Below are 17,132 nucleotides of genomic sequence, written 5' to 3' on the forward strand. Positions count from 1 at the left end.
TTTGCAGCCTGCTCCTGTCCGATCAGCCATCTCGGGCACGCTGACATTGCCAAGCACAGCACAGCCCTTCCCACGGCGCCCTTTGCTTTACCAGGTCAGTGCTCCCTCTCCCACATCCCCATTAGGCACTGGCTTTGCCCCAATGCTTACAAAGACTGCCCATGGACCCCCTTCCGCTTCTTCAACACAACACCAACTGTAGGGATAAGATAAAAAGATTGACACTATCACAGCACGTACCACCAGGGAGCCACACCCAAAGCCTCCCCATGACACACAGGACACAATGCTGTTCCCTGAAAAATAGAGCCCCCACTGCTCCCCCAAAAAGTTTTCCTCTTTTTTTTTTTCTAGTAGACACTTAAATGCTTGAAGTTACTTGCAGAAGAGTTTGCATGAAAATCACACTAAGCTGTATTTATTTCCTTAAACAAAGCATGCTAATTTTAGCTGCTTTCTTCCCTAGGATGTGCTGCAGCCTGAGCAGCACCCAACTCTCTGGCCAATCTGTCTGTGGTGCACGTACAGAATAATTAATCCTGAACGATTTCTCCCTTTTCGTCTGTTTACTTAACAGAATTTTTTTCTTCCTTGTTGGGAAGCCATCAGTCAGTCTCTCCCTCCCTGTTTTTCACATGTGCATATTTGTTTTGAATTTTGCTTGAACAGTCGCTGAAGTGTACAAAATGCAAATTGCAAGTGTAATTTGCTTTGCTGTACAATTACAGAAAAAAAAAAAAGCCCTCTCCCAAAAAAGCAGCATGGGTCCTCAGCTTTGCTTGTGTTTGAATAGCCAGTGTGAGGGATCACATTTGAATTATTTTTTTGTTGATGGCCTGAATTCCTAGTAAAGTCAGGAAGTTTCCTCACGAAGCTGAGCTTTATGCCAGGGTAAAGAATATGAGAGAAGGAAAATAAATGAAGGAGGGAAGGAAAAACCTCTCAGACTGGCAGCAAAATGTATTTCACATGAAATGTGATGCTGCTGGCTCTGCTGAAGGGGTGAAAGGTGCACCTAGGGGAGATGGGAAGCAGAACTGCTGTATCAGAGGTCTCTCTAATCAGTTGGGAGCACTCAGGTGGAGGGAAAGCAGGGGACATACACCTGTCCAAACACTTGGTGCTGTGGCAGCCAGGCTAGTCCTGCTGCACGGGCCCCTGCACGGTCTGACACACAGAAACAGGGACTGTACAGAAGAGGAAAGCATTGCTGTTTTCATTATTAATTTTGGTAATGGCTTACCCGTTTTTTGCTGAGCTCAGGGACAGAGTGTGGCTCAGCTGAGCTGGCAGCCAAGCCAGCCCCAGAGGCCCTGAAAAGTCGGATGTCCTGTCTCCAGGGGCCCCAGCTGGAGAAATTCTGCATAATCACACTGAGCAATTTAGCACTTAGGCAACGCTGGTGAAATCCCCAAACAATCCCAAGAGTCAGTCCAACCTCCCAAAACTCCCCTAAGGACTGGTACAAATGTAATGTATCTAAAAGCTGCTATTAATGGCCCAATCCTGAGTGCAGCGAGGCAGGGAGCACACAGCAGCTGTGCTGCTGGGAGCTGGGTCTGCACGCAGCAGGAACTGGAGCTTCACTTGGCTAAAAGGAATATCCCTGATGCTCCAAAGAGTTTTGAAACTCTGCTTTGCTTCAACCAACAGCATTCTCATTAGCAAAGAAAGAAGAAGAAAGAAAAACCCCAGATATTTGTATAAAAATATCATCATTTTATTACATTCCACACAATACATCTTCAAAGAATTTCAAATTCCACAAGATATTTTTCACACACAGGCAACTGGGCAACGCTGGGGATGTCAGGGCTCAAGGGTTAGGGGAGAACTGGGAGTAAAAATCTCGAAGTGACCTTCTATTTTGTCTTTGGTGATTTTGGTTTGAAAGACAGGGTGCCACATTCTCCTCTCTGACACACCAATGCACACTTGCTAAGTCTGTGGGGGTGAACCTGGTCAAAGTGAGATCATTTGAGCTAGGGAGCCTGAATTGACTTTGGAAACGGGACAATATCATCTGCTGACATGGCTTGGGCTGACCTGAAAATGCAGTAAGCACATGCCAGTATTTCACATCTGTTTTAATTTGCAGCTGACAGGGGGATGGGATTCCACATCCCAAACCAGATGCACTGCAACACCAGTACTGTGTGACGAGAAGGCTCACGGTGAAAGCACCCTGGCCCTGGAAGCCCCTCTCCAGGGACCTTTCAATGGCACTGTCTTGCAGGTTGCAGGAGCTCCCTGGGTCCATTCTGGCCCTGTGGGACAGGCATGTCCCTGCTGCTCTCAAAAACCTTGTGGGAGCCAGGCCTGGGTGCAGTGGTGCCCAGAGCACCCACCACGCCTAATGTGCTCACCATGGCACATTGCCCTGGGCTGTTCTGCACTCCCTGCTTGTTTTAGACACTTGCTGCCTAAAGCTGAGAGGATCCCACTGAAATCTGCTATGAAACCAGCATAGAGAACTGAAACTGGCTACATGAATTAAGGCAAGGAGGGGGATAGAGTGACACCCCCATCCCCTGGGGATAGGGCTATGCTGCAACAGGGACCAATACCACTTCAGCACAGTTTATATTTCTACTTTTTCCCAGACCAAAAGGCAGCTCAAGACTGCAGGGAAGTTAACAGAGCTGCTAATCTTGTTTCATTTTATGCAATATTAATGGGCAAAGGAGGGATGGGCACTAGCAAGTTTAGAAGGGGGGAGGGAATCTGATCACTCATCACAGATGGACACAAACAAGATGGAGAACCTTGCTCACTGGAGGTACTTTTTTGCCTGCAAACAGATTAGGGTTAACAATTCAAACCACTTTTGCATGTCATCATTCAGTAATTTATATAAGGCATTTCCACTACAAGACGCTGGGCCATTCAACAGTCGGAGGCGTGTGGAGGCTCCTCCTCGCCTCCCCAGTTAAAGCAGCAGCAATAGCTGGGCCCCCCAGCTGCACTGGCTGGGCTTGGCTTGCTAGATGTTACTGGTGTTCTAAGGAAGCAGAACATTAGCAAACGCAAAACTGACATTCTAGAAAGCCAACGGGCAGTTTTTATGATTCAGCAGCTATGGATTGGGCAGAAGGGAAAAAAAAACCAAACCAGAAAGAGTAACTATACTGTCCCTTGAGCATTTCTAGCAGAAAGACAAGGAGGAGCCCTCTCCCCCTTCCCCATGTAAAAGCAAAACCATCAGCACCCAGAGTGGGGATGCTTATTAAATAAATAAACCTTCAATTCTCAAGAAACTACGGTATTTAGCATCCACTAAGAACTGCTGAAGTCTATGTGTTATCCTAAGGCTGGCTTTAACAGATACAAACAAAACATTCATTATGAGCTTCTCTGATATAAGGCAACTTTAAATAGATTCACTTGCAGGTGGGGGAAGAGGAGGACTTCCCCTCCCTCTTCCAAACAATGGCTGTGTTATCATGTTGGCTGCAGAAAGAATAAAATGGAGAGATCTTGCTTTTTGCACGTCTATGGACCTCTCTAGGATTCTTCTAGCCATCTGAGGTGGACATTCCTACTGTCCAGCCTGGCCTCTTCTCAATTTGCACCCAAGACATTAACACTATCAAACAAGAAACCCAGCCAAAGCTAGATAAGGCAACAAAAAAGCATTGCTCTCTTCCCCAAGTAAACAAATCAGGGCATTCACCACAAACATGTCCCAGACCTTCCAGGGAGGAGGTGGGAAGGAGGGAAAATTAACAACAACAACAACAAAAACAAAAATAAAAGCATTCCCTGTGCAAGTAGAAGCAACAACAAGCAAATTAAAAAGGGGCTGTTTCTAAATATACATTCAGACAGTCAGACACGCACAGTCCCGTGCACACTCACACACGCAGGTTTAGCACACACGTGCACGAACCTCACACACAAGCTTCCAGGCTCACCATCAGGTTCCCTTGCAGGTTGCCTACTGGGAGGAAGAAAAAAACCCAAAGCCCGAAGAGGCTGACCAACAACAAAAAATACTCCCCAAACAAACACAATGAAACAAAATAACCCCCCACCTGACACCCCAAGTATCCTTGAAAAGTAATAGAAAGGGAGTGTTCACTTCTGAAGTGAAGGGGCGGTGTGTCTCTTCTGGCGATCCAAGATGCAGCATTAATTTAGAGTTTGTAAAAGATTCAGGGAGGGCTGGGGCATGGAGAAGGGGTGGAGATACCTAAGAGTTCACACGAATGCTAGGTAAGGAAAAAAGTGCAAAACTGAGGCAACGTATTTGAAGTCTTAGTTTCTGTCTGTCTGTCTGTTTTGTGTTTTGTTTGCTTTCTTGTTCCTGTTCGGCTCTCAGCAGCGCAAGCTGGGGTCTTGCTCTAGTTTTATGGTTAGGGTGGGCTCCACGGCCACAGGGGCCCCGTTGGCATAGTGGGAGGTTTTGTAGGTGATGGAGTGATCACTCTTCTTGGCCGCATAGCGGAACCGGTGGTAGTGGAGCACAAGGGCCAGCGCGACGGAGACCAGCACCACAACAGCACCTCCGGCGGCAATAACGTAATACCAGTAGGCTGGGATGGGCTGCACTGACACCGTGTCCACTGTGGGCTTGGTCCCTGGCAGGAGGGTTGCCCCTGGGGAGGAGACACAGAACAGGGTTGCTAGGTGGGAGGCATGCAGACGCACAAAAAGAAACACACATGCTTTCAAGAGTACAGCACGGAGCAACACGAGGTCCCACAGCCGCCTCCAGATACAGGGCATGCTCCTTAGGGGAGGGCACAGCCTGGCATTTGCTGAGCCCGCATATTCAAGGGCCTTTCTCTTCCTTTTTAATTAATCAGGCTGCCTGTATTGTAATACAAATTCCATATGCACTGTTATTACTGTTATTTCTGGCATCAATGAATGTTTTTTTCCCTTCTTGATTTTGGCCATCTCCAGATCAGCCACCTGGTTTTGTCTCTACATGGCAGATGTTGTCAAGCAGTGGCAAAACACATCATGTTCGTAATTGGAAGAAAACCATAATCTCAGATGGCCGAGGAAGTTACCACAGGAGACTGGAAAAGAGATTACAGGGAGCAGCATTTGTAATTTTTACTGAGAAGACAGAGAAGTAGTTCTCTGTCTGAAAGTGCTCTGCACACAGGTCTAGTCTCACTAGGTACCCCATTCACACACCTGCACAGATTTCCTTACTATCTCTTGAAGTGAGAAAGGATGGTTGTAATTATTTACAGGGCATGGACTGCAAAACTCAATCCAAAATTCAGACAAGAAACTCATGCTCTCTGCAGCTTCAGCAAGCCAGGACTATGAATTCATGCTGATAAAGCAACGCACCTCGGGAGGGCTGGAAAAACGCCTGCCTCCCTTGAACTCACTGCAGGCAGTGCCCGGACTCAGCGATGGCCACCCCTCCCTCCTCTTGCAGCTGTGGCGTGCTGCAGGGCTCGGCTGCTGTCCCTGGGCAGGTCACACCAGGACAGCCCTGCTCACATCTGCTGCTCAGGCTGGCCCGCAGAGCCTGTGCACACCCGCGCCTCCGGCAGCGCCGGGGTCTGTGCACGCCCACGGCAGGACCGCTCTGCGCTCCTGCACACACTGCTCTCACCTCCCCAGCAACACTCGTGGGGGAGAGCTGTAAATAACTAGTGAGGGATGTATTTTTGCACCATGTTTATTTACTGGTTACTTCAAGGGGGCCGGAGTCCTCAGGGAAACTCTCAGGAGGGTTTGCTCTGCTGCTGGACACAGTGACCCCCCTCCTGTGCTCACCCTCTCCTCCTGGCCCTGGCTGGCTAGTGGGGGGCAGCCCCCGACTCGGTGCTGGCAAGCAGAACTTTGGAGGCTCCCAGGTTTGGTTTCAGAACATTGTTGAGTTCTGTGCTAACTAAACTCCAGCTTGGTTTCTTGAGCAGACTTGGAGGACGCCAAGGGGAAAATACAGAACAGTGCAGGATGCACTCTGCTTTGCCAGCAGCAAGGGCATCTTGCAGCACAGCCTCTGCTCTCCCCTACAAACACTCCCTAACAGCAGAGTCACTGGCTGGGAATTTGGGATGGCAACGGCTTTGATGCTAGTGACACAGGAAATGAGGCAAAATGATGGTTCCTCTGTCACAGGGCTTTTCTCCCATCCCCATTCCCCAAAACCTGGGCCTCAAAACCTGGGCACAGGGACTAAAACCAAGAATGAACACTGCACCCAGATGAATAGCTACAACAACAACAAAAAAACACCTCAAAAGCTAGAAAAAAGCCACACAAGCAAGACAAATCCTGCTTTTACAGAGCAGGAGGCTGAGAACCACCCACGTTTGTCATTGTAGGCAAGAAATTCCGATGTCTCAGGAGAAGCCTAACTGCCAGATCTGCTGCTCTCAACCTGTCTCACCCCAGCTGCTCCTCGCCATCAGGAGTGGGGGTGGCCCTGTCCCTCCTGCCCCCCCAACAGTGCTTACAGAAGGGGGATACAGGCTGGGCTGTGTGTTGAGGATGGTGAAGGAAGGGAGCAAGCACCTCTCTGACCTCCTTCCCTAACTCTGCTGGCCATGCTGGTGTGGGGGAATGAGAGCAGCACATCCCTGTGCCTTCCCCCAAACAGCTGCTGCCCCTCACGCGGCTGCACGGGGGTGGCAGTGTGGGACATCCCATGGGGGCTGCTGCCAGCTCCCTGTGAGGCTGAGCATGTTCAGTGCTGCCTTGAGCCGCACTGATAACCCACCACCGTCTCCCTCCGCAGATGCAGCTGGCTGAGCTGGCCCAGACCTGAATGTGGCCCACCACCATCCCCGATGGATCAGCAGCACCTCTCCTGTGCCTGACAGCACGGGGATGCAGGGCTGACCCCCACGGATATTGTGGGGCTGCTCACTGTGTAGAGGCCACTTGTGTTTACACTCGGTGACAGTCTCTGCTTACACAGCACCTCGTTCCAGCAAGAGATTTACAGACAAACAGCTTCTCACAGCACTGATATGCAGCAGGTCCCCTGGTGGGAGCGGGGGTGAGGAGAGGGGCAGGTGTCAGGGGTGACAACAGCTCCTGCGTCTCAAGAGAGCAGGAAGACGCCTTTCTCCTGGCAGCTGTGCATTGCCCAGTGGAGGGCTGAGCGTACAAAGGCTGGGTCTGGCCAGAAAGGAGCACGTGCCATAGTGCCCAGCCCTTTCCCCTTCCCCATGCACCTCTGCTCTCTGCCAGCCTGGGGATGGAGGGAAGCAGTATGATGTACTGCAGATGATCCTGCTTGTGGGAAAGATCCCAGGGGGAACTCAAGCTGGCTGCAGCTTCAGGACAGCCCCTGCTTGGCCCTGACCCACTCCAGATGTCCCAGCCAGGGCTTCCAGCATGAGGGGTGGTGCAGAGCCCTTCCTCAGCCCCCGTTTCCGCACTGCATGGTCTTGCTGAGGAGATAGCAGAAGTCTGGAGAGTTCATTTAGCAACTGAAGTCATTAAGGAATCACACTCAGTTGTCTCTAAGCCCTAACGAAGCCAATTCCCAACATTAATGATTGTTCTTCCTTACACTGCCAGCCACTAAATATAGCTGCCCATCCACTCAGCACACAGAGCTGATGTTATCTGCTCTGTTTTTACTGGCTCTGCTGCTCTCTGGAAGTTTTCTGTTATATCAGTGGAAAAGTTCACTGCTCAGGGAGATGGAAAAAAAAAATCCATCTTCTTAACTTAATAATTTTTCCACTCCCCTTTGCCTTCTGCCACACACATACTTGCCCTTCCTCATTTATTCACTAGTGCTCTCATCTTAATAAAGAACTGCCTCCTGCTGTTGCTGTCAAGTTTGTGGCTGCTGTGTTTATGGCACAGCTTGGAACACCAGTCAGTGGAAACCTGATTTAATCCCTACAGGGTGGATATTTTATGTTGTTGTGCTGGTGGTGCCCACACCTCCAACCTGGCCAGGTACTGCCCCTCTGTCTTTTCAATAGGGAACACTCTATAGGGACTAGTTTTGGAGTTTTGCAGCGAGAATCAAAACCCAAAGAAGGAAAAGCAATAGTCATCTGGGGAAAAAAAAGGAGAAAATCCTTTCCAGAAAGCTGCCTAGAGGGCTGCCTGCCTTGCTCTGCCACTGCCGTGTCACAGCTCATACTCCTTCCCAAAATCACTGACATTAACTGCTGTGGACAAGCAACACAGCTGGACTTTTCATAGATGACACAGATGAAAGCAAGTATTACACTCATCTAATCTGAATGCCACAAAACCAGTGTCAGTCTCAATCCCATAACTGCTACCTGTCATTGCTCCAGGGAGATATCTCTATCTTGATTTCAGGATACCCACAGGGAGAGAATCCACCAGTCCCAAAGGCAAATTCTCCCCATGGTTTTTCTCCATGGTTTTTCTCCATGCATTCTTTGGAATATATCTCTTATTTTCAGCCTGGTATTTATCCAATTCCTTGCTTCCAGACACTTGTTGTACCCTTTAAAGGTGGAAATGCATCAATGCTCAAATGCAGTACAGTTGAAGCACACTTTCCTGGTCCTGTAAGATCCCGACCCACTATGTGAAACATATTCCACCTACACAAATTCTCTTATTATTTGCTTTGTGACCCTGGAGCCTGTAAGGTTTTACTCCCAAGCCAGGAGAGGAAGGATTTGCTATTATTTTTAATGGCATCTGACTTCTTCAGCTCATCATGTAATTGCACGAGTGGGGGCTGTAGAACATCTCAGTAATTTGTTCATAGTTTTTTCTCTCCAGCTCCAATTTTTTCTCCAGCCAGAGACTTCTTTCCCTCATTTTACCCTCTCCTTCTGTTGGGCATGTCTGTCTCTCCCTCATTTTAATTATTATCATGTAATTGCCTCCAGTGTTCACTTCTTCATCCCTTCCCTCTGCACTGTGCCCTTTCCCAGGTCACTCCATCCCTCTACCTGTCATCCAGGGAAACCTTTTCATCCTTTTGCTGCAATTGCAATTGCTCCCCTGTTATGACCAATGCTAGGATGTCCTTGAGGGAGCTAGGAATGGGCAGGAGCCATTGGAACAAGCTGGCAAGTTCCAGTGGAAAGGGGAGGTGTGCCTGTAACAGCATCTGCCTGTGCTGCTCAGGGACCTCACTGTTTCTTCCCAGCCAGTGTGCCCTAGGGAACACAATGGGGAAGTGGAGGCACTCAGGCAGCAGGGCATGGGCAAAGGCGAAAGACAATCAATATGAATTAGCAGAACTTTAGGACAGACTTTAAAATAGAATGTGAGGACCCAGAGAGAAGTTCAAACTGTAACAAGCCCCAAAAGACAAGGATGGTGCTTTCAAAATAGATAACAGACCAGGCCTAGGAGAATGTAGAGCAATGGTGGAAGTCATGAATGGTTGTGAGGCTTTAACTGTCACCTGAGAATATCACAGCAGCTTTTCAGTAACACCACAAGCCTGAATATCAGATAAATAAGCAGCCTATAAACAAGCAGAACTAAATTTCTAGTTGTTACAGTACGGATGTGGCTGTAAAACATGGTGTTAGACCCTGCACTTGTCCCTCATGTTGGTAACACTCCACAGCCTGAATGAATCCCCAGGGACAGACTTGTGCATGTGACTTCAGTCTCAGTGCTACTCTGCCTTCACTGCCACAGCTTTCAGTTCACACACACAGGAGAGACTGCTCTGCCCACATGGAAATACAGCTGCTTCTAGGGTTGGGCCCAGCCATATCTTACAGCTCATCAGCACAACAGGGGATGGAAAGAGTACAGATATCATGTCTCCATCACAGCAAAGGGCATGTTGATTGAATTGACAAAACAACTCTCAAAATTAAGGGGAGCTCCAAGTTTGCTCTTCATCACAAAACAACCCCCAGACACATTCCTGAAGAGGCAGGCAGGAAAATAAAATCCAATTTTAAAAAACAGGTAAGCCCCTCAGACTAAAGTGATGTCTGCAAAAGATGTTTTTCCCACCCCAGAGCAAGACAAACAGCACCACCACTGAAAAGAGAGAGGCACTTTCTTGGAGTTCCTCACCTTTTCTCCTACCCTGCAGATTTGATCAGAGAAATGTTGGTTTCTATTCTCCAGGTTAGTATTAAAGCTGTTAAATGCACCATTTTCACCTTGTTTTCCTTTTATTTGCTGTCACCTTCAGCACTTCTCATGGCAGTTTGCTCTCTCACTTATACCTCCCAACTCCCTTCCCCTTCCAAGCAGACTGGTCCCACCCTCCTTTGCCAGCACTGGACACTGCCAGAGCATCTATGAACTAGAGAACCACCTTCCCCCACAATAATGTGAATTACTGCCACCAGATTTCACTTTTAATTGGCTACTCTTTTTTTCTGTTTAAGTCAGTTGAAAACTACTCTTTCCTCCTCAGCCTTCCTGTTTTGGGCTTAGCTGCTCTTCAGAAGCTAAGTGCTTCTCATGATGGCAGGTTTCCTAACGCTATTCAGTCCCAAGACAGGGGACTTGCCTGCTTGCCTGTTCCCTGTCACCTAGCAGAAGTCAGAGGATGCCATCTCCTGCTGCTGTGGTGGGGGAGGTTTAGTACACACTTGCCATTTCAGTGCTCAGAACATTTGCTGTTTGTACAAGCACACACATTGCTTTATTTGGATGTAAAAGCCCATGCCAGCAGAACAAAACCACCGAGAGAAGTGCAGTTTTACCTGGAAAGTAGGAGTTCTCACCTGGGAAAGCCGTGATGGGTTCTGCAGAGGAAAAGGAAAGCTCACATTAGAGAATGGAGTATTGCACATCAAGCCCCCAGTTCACATGCCTGTTGATTTGCAGTGGCCAAGCGGGGCAGGCGTGTGGCTGTGCCCCACAGGAGCCACTTGCTGGGAACAGCACGGGGAGCCAGCCAACCTCAGCCAGGACCGCGAGAAACACAGCCCCAGCTGGGGACCAAACAGACACCAAAAGCTTTGACTCAAACACACTTCAGAGAAAAGTATGTCTGAGGGTTGTTTGGATTCAGCCTGGCTGGCTTGAGTCATCCAGTGACAAAGCTTCACCTGGCTCAGTGATGAAACCCTGAAACCCCCTAAATTTCCAAAGGTGGTTTTGGTTTCTGGCTCAGCTTTGGCACTGTTACTCACACGGGAACTGTGTTAATTCTGGGCAGTGATGCCCTGCTCATCTCCATCTCACAGTGACAAGAAACAAAGGCAAGTGGTATTTTTCCTTCTTTCAAGATACTTTGAAGATGTAATCTATTACAAATTACTGGATCTGAAAAGCAATAATCGGTACTTACTACTGATTACTTTCTTGCAGAAGTAATAGACTTCTGATTATTTTTAGATTACTTCTGCATTATGCCTGTGAGTCACAGAAGCAGACTCTGGCTCTACTGAGTGCTATGAAATCATCACTTGGGTTCAAAATGCGAATGACACATTTGTCAAAGGAAAGAATTATTGTGACTTATTAGCGTTCTTTCATGCTAAAAAGGAATCAGATTACTTCCAAGGATTATATCTGAAAAAAACAGTAGCCTGTGCTGGAATCAGCTATTCTCATGGCTCTGAAAGAAAGAGAGCAGCACGGTATCACTACCATTTCATTATTAGTTTAGTGAAGTTGGAAATGACCCCTAAGTTATGTTAAAGTTTGCAGTGGGAGCCCTTTGCTGGAAGTGATCTGAAGCAAACAATACTTATGGGTTTTAAGATCCACATTCAACTTCTTAGATTGGGTAAAATAATTTTGTGTAGTGGTTAGGTGTAGGGTTTTGGGCTGAAAATGCTTGAAACTTTGTGATTTATTAATTCTTTTGTTTTAAAGATTTTGTTATTAATTTTTTTGCTTTGTTTTTTAAGCAAATTTTGTTAATTTGCTTAATATTAAGCTTTAGGTTCATGTGGCCCAAGATACAATAAGACTGGAGCTAGGTGAATTGCTGAACTCCAAAGAAGTTAGGTAGGAAATACTATTAGTGCTAATCATGGGTCTTGCTTCTCTTTAATGCCATAGAAGGCAAGAGATTAAAACACCACTTTCAAGCCTTAAATACTAGGAATTTGACATCTGAAGTATTAGCTTCTTTGGCAGATGGGAGACCAGCAGAGTTCAAAGCATCAAAGAAACGAGGACTGATGGTGCTTAAGAGCCTCTCTGGGGCAGTCCTAGTCCTCTGTTTTATTATCAGTGCTGGTTCCTGTACCATCCTCATCCTCACCTGCCTGCATAGAGGGGAAAGGAATGTAACCAGCTCTTCCCAAGCACAGTTTGTCTGGTGCTTCCTTCCCTGAGAAACACCCCTTGGAAGAGAGTGTTTGTCCTGCTTGGGAGAGGAGGCACTGGAATCCTCCCTTGGTGGGGGTGAGTAGAGCAGCTTCACTGGATGAGCCCTTTTAAAGTACAGAAGGGAGAGAGGCTCTTCTCCGCTTTTTCCATGGGCTTCAGGATGGGTCAGACAGACACTTTCTAGTGAAATACGCTTCTCCCAGGTCATGTAGAAGAGCAGGACCTCACTGCTCTGGGCAGCTCTCAGCACAGATCTCACTTAATTAACTGCTGGTCCCATGCACAGCTGGGATACCTCTAAATCCACACCCAAGCTAGATGGCAGCCAGAGCCACCAGTGTGACTGCCATCAGACAGATATGCCAGCTAGAAGAAAAGTGCAGGGCAATGGCTCCACCAGCAAACTGCTGAAAGATGCTTTTTTTGCTCTTTTTTTTTCCCCAAGTCCTCTCTGTTTTTACCTGGCTTTTAGCCTGGTTTGGGAAATAGTGAATTCTAGGGCAAAAATTTCTTTTGTTATGCTGTTAACATTGCTGTAAAACCTCTCTGCTGTTTTTTTTTCTTATTAGAGAAGACTTCTTTTGAACCCGCCAGCCCCTCTAAGTGTGTAATACTGACTGACAGCTGGCTTCTTTTGTTCAGCACTTTCCTTTTAAATTTGGTGTATGTCCTTATCACATAGAATAGTCCTCAGTAACCCTCAGCTGCTCTTTCAGCTTTGCGTGGCAGAGACATGTGCTTCCTTCTCCTCACACCAACGCAGGCGGAGCCCCTGTCCCCCAGAGGCTGTCGCCCTCATTTCTTTTGTGGGCAATGAAAGTCCCAGCTGAGATCCAGAAACTCCTGGTAACTCAGCCAGGGGATGGGGGCCCACTGACAGCCTGCAAGCCAAGGCTCTCCAGCCTGAGCTGTCCCTCCCTCCCTGACCCCGGCGGGGAGCAGCACGTACCCATGCAGTTCTCCAGCGGGATGTCAGTGCCCAGCCGGATGTCATCCAGGGCCAGCTCTCCCGAGTGGCCATTGCGGATAAATCCCTCGAACACGATCTGTGGGAAATTGGGACAGAAATGTCAGTGCTAAGCTGGGAAGCAGAGTGGCTGGTGCTCCCAAGGGAAAGGGTGGGAAATTTCTCCTGGCTTTCCCTGCAGACCTGTGGATCACCTGACACTAGTCCTGCTTCCTTCCCCTTTCCCAGGGAAAGCTGCTGTGCATGGACAGGTTCAACAGAGAGATCTTTGCCTGTCCTGGCCACTCTTGGCTTGCAATTTGTTCAGTCAAATGCTGCTTATAAGGAATAAAGACTCAGTGAACCCCCCCGCTAGCCCTTGCACAAATGGTGCAAATGCCATAACTGAGCTGCAGCAGCAGCTTTGGTCCACAGTATTAACTGAGCTATGATCACAAAAAGGAAGGGAAGGACACAAAATGCACAGCTACATTAACTGTAAAGTGCTGATCCCATCAACATTACAAAAGTATTGAAATGTCAGAGGAGAAGGGTCAGCTTATTCCTACTTAATCACAGGCAAAATATATTTACAAAAATAAGTAGAGTTGTTAGCTCTAAGAACTGCTGAGTGGAGACGCAATATTTACATAATGACACCATTATTCAGCTAATGCTGGTATGTTCACGTTTAGCACACAAAGTAGTCAGGCACTGCCCATCATTCTTATCTGTAGGCATATTGTGTTTCCTGGTATTTTATTAAAAAGCTAAATCCATACAAGCAAACTAGTCAAGCAGCTCCAGTGCAAATCTTTTGCTTTATATCCTCCTGCTTACTCTGAAGGCATTGGAATAGGTTGCCAAGGGAAGTGGTGGAATCACCATCCCTGGAAGTGTTCAAAAGGCACGTAGATGTGGCACTTGTGGATACAATTTAGTGCTGCACAAGGTGGTGCTGGGTTAATGATTGGACTTGATCTTGGTGACCTTTTTCAACCCCAGTGATACTAGGATTGTAAGGGTCCAAATAATTTCCTAGGGCTATATATTCACAAATCTTCCCTCTCCATATTAGGTGCCCCCTTTCACCCATGGCAGCTGGCAACCATGCCTGCCTGCAAAGGCTGAGCATCTCTCTGCACAGGCAGTGGAACGTCTGGGCTGTGGGTCCCAAGCTCAGGCTGTCAACCCATGTGGGAGGCAGCAGTTTGGAGGGGTCAGGGTCAGGGCTGGGAGCTGGCTGGAGCAAGGCTCCCCACCAGGGTGGTCACTGAAGTGCTGCCTCACGCCTGCAAGTCCATGTTTCCTGTTGCACTGGAGGGTGCTGGATGCTGTGTTGATGCTCATTAACAAGTGACAACAGTAGCGCTGTCTCCCTGGCAAACGGCACTCTGCCCAGAAGGGACAACCATGCCAAAGACACTCCTGGAAGCAGCAGCCTCTCCACGGGGTGCTGGTACAGCTGTGCCAGAGGGGCTCAGATGGCTGTGGCAAGGCAGCACAGCTCCCTTCCTCCCTCCAGCTCATCCCTTCTCTTCTACTGATCTCCTGACAGGGGGACAGGGCCTTGACCCCACAGCCCTGCACACAGCCCTCTGATCTAGGCTAAGGTAACAGAGAAGAGGATTCATGAATGAGCCTGCATTCCCTCTTCCTTCTCCTATGTCAACACTTGCAGCTGAGGCTGGAGAATGGCTGTTTGCTGCCCACCCTTAAGAACTGGCTGTGCTCCCTCCCAGCTTCCCACTTCTCCTGGCTATTGGGTTTGCTCTCTGGAGCTGCACATCTGGCTCTGGTCAGACTATCTGGTAAACTGCATTTGGAGAGGAAGAAAGACACAAAACAAAATGAAAAAAAAAGAAAGAAGAAAAAAAAAAAGAAAAAGGGAGAATATTTGCAAAATGGGAGATCTGAGGCAAGAGAAAGGCAACAGGCTGAACAAAGGCCCAAGTCTGTGCACAAGACAGGCCCTCTCAGAATAACAAACAGTGTAGCTTAGTTACTATGGTAACTTGAGAAACACAATGAAAACAGCCACATTCCCTAATGATGAATGGGCCTGGGCTCTGAAACACTGAAATCAAGAAGTCTACCTGGTCCAGCACACCTTCTGTAAGCATCTTACCCGGTACTCCATGTCGTAGCTTGGCAAAATGATGCGGCCTTCCCTCCACTCCTCCCCTTGGTCCTCTGTGATGACCCACAGTGCCTTGTGCTCCTGGCTGGCTTCCCGCCAGACCCGCAGCATCACCCCATTGCTGCCCCATGCCTGGTACTGGAAAACCATGCAGACAGCACTCTGGGGCAGATAGATGGTGGGGCTGATGAGCCGGGCTCGTTGGCCTTCCCTCCTTCCACTGCTTTGCAGTTGCAGGTAATTATTGACATCTGTTCAGAGAGAAAAACACCATTCTATTATTTTCTGCAGCCACTGGCAACAAGTGTTTCACCTCCTGCCAAGTGGCTTTGGCAGTGCTGCACGGCAGGGCAGCCCCATGCCTGCAGAAGTGGGGTCTCACACCAGCACCCTTTGTGTGCTCATCCAGCTGTGCCACTGCTGCACCCTGTGCAGCTCAGGTAGGGCATCGAGTCACACACTTCCCTCACCATCCACCACCCTCTCCCTGGTTAGGAGACCAACAGCAGAAAGTGGTTAGGAGAAAGACTGACATAATTAGAAGAAGTTAAAAAGCTCGAGCAAGTTATTGTCAGAGAAAGTAATTCCACGATAATTGCACTGGCAGGGGGCGTGTGTGTTTATTCTACTGGGAGCTTCCTCAGTGAACAAGCCTGAGGTGGGTTTTTCTAAATGCCTGTGCTGAAAACTCATCTTGTTTTCAGGATACACACAACAAAATGAAACTCTGGCTCTCAGTTTTTCTGTAATGCAGCAAAACAGCCTCTAAAGCACAGCACAGAGGAAGGACATGGACCCAATGCATGAAACATGCATAGGTGACAACTGGGTGGTTGCAAACTTGAAGGTAGCTGAAATACATACAGCAGAGGATTCACTTGCTCTAATATTACATTTAAATTGTGCCACATTTTTTGTCAGTCCTCAGGGAGGAGAGATTTGATACACTTGATATCCCAGGAGAAGTTCCAGGCTGAGGCTGGAACTGGAGATATTTGATCTGAATACCAATAGCAGCAAAGGCCCATGGATACAAATCCCCAGGCACACCTGACTTTATCTGGAATCAGTGGTTTCCAGCCCTCTCTGATGAAAAGCCTCCTCAAGGAGTTTCCCATTTGCAGCTTGGATGTCTGAAGTCCCTTAGCACAGACTGAAGTGTAGCTGAAGTGATCTTTACCTGTCCCTCCATCATGACCAATGTCAGGACAGAGTCCCTTGGGTCGCTCCAGCTGCAGAGCTGCAGTGCAAGGGGACCCAGATAGGCCAGCTACAGATATTGCTACATTTTGCATTTTGCTCAATAGAGGGATGGGCACACTTGTTCTTGCTATACAGTGGGCAAGTGCCACTGGTGCCTCATGCCAGCATGTGCCAGCCCAGGCACAAGAGGATTATCTCTGCCCCAGAACTACACTGAAGGGTTTGTTATTTCCTTCCCCCATATCTTAGCCTGCTGTGTCTGATGGGTCAAGCTCTGAGGAGCAGCTTGCCCCTGCCTGCCCCGTTCCCCCTGTGGCTTCAGGGCCCACAGCAGTGGCAAGAGCAGCATCTGTACTCAGAATGTTTGCAAAGGGCAATCAAAACACCTCCAAAACTTAATCCAGAGAGACCTGAACTTGGAATCCATGGAAAGACAGGTCCCACCCAGAAAACAGCAGCTGACCTCACTGCTGCTCAGCAGTCAGGCGATAGCAGCCCAAGGGAGATCTATCAATGGTGCTGGCCCTGCTGCAGGATTGTCAGTGCCAGAGAGCAGAAACCAACCACTGCGAGCTATGCAGCCTTCTAAAATAAATTTAGGACAAGATAACAGGAATATTTGCCATCATTCTATTCCTAGCATGTGATCAA

At 48.3% G+C, this 17,132-nt stretch overlaps 1 protein-coding gene across 7 annotated transcripts in view; it reads right to left on the reverse strand.

The window, feature by feature from the left end:
* Nucleotides 1-17,132, reverse strand: part of NRP2 (neuropilin 2) — an 89,058-nt gene that overhangs the window by 9,917 nt on the left and 62,009 nt on the right. For 2 of the 7 annotated variants that reach the window (XM_086897500.1, XM_086897502.1), the window contains exons 13-15: nt 15,267-15,529; nt 13,142-13,238; nt 10,632-10,652 (exon numbers count right to left, since the gene is read on the reverse strand). In XM_086897500.1, coding sequence (XP_086753626.1) covers nt 10,632-10,652; nt 13,142-13,238; nt 15,267-15,529 — 381 coding nt within the window. Of the gene's footprint in view, nt 1-1,698; nt 4,626-10,610; nt 10,653-13,141; nt 13,239-15,266; nt 15,530-17,132 lie in introns of those variants that run through there. The other 5 variants (XM_086897501.1, XM_086897499.1, XM_086897503.1 and 2 more) reach the window with 4 other exon arrangements.

Source organism: Cyanistes caeruleus, chromosome 7 (assembly GCF_971803275.1).
Source record: "Cyanistes caeruleus chromosome 7, bCyaCae1.hap1.1, whole genome shotgun sequence".
NCBI classification, from domain to species: Eukaryota; Metazoa; Chordata; class Aves; order Passeriformes; family Paridae; genus Cyanistes; species Cyanistes caeruleus.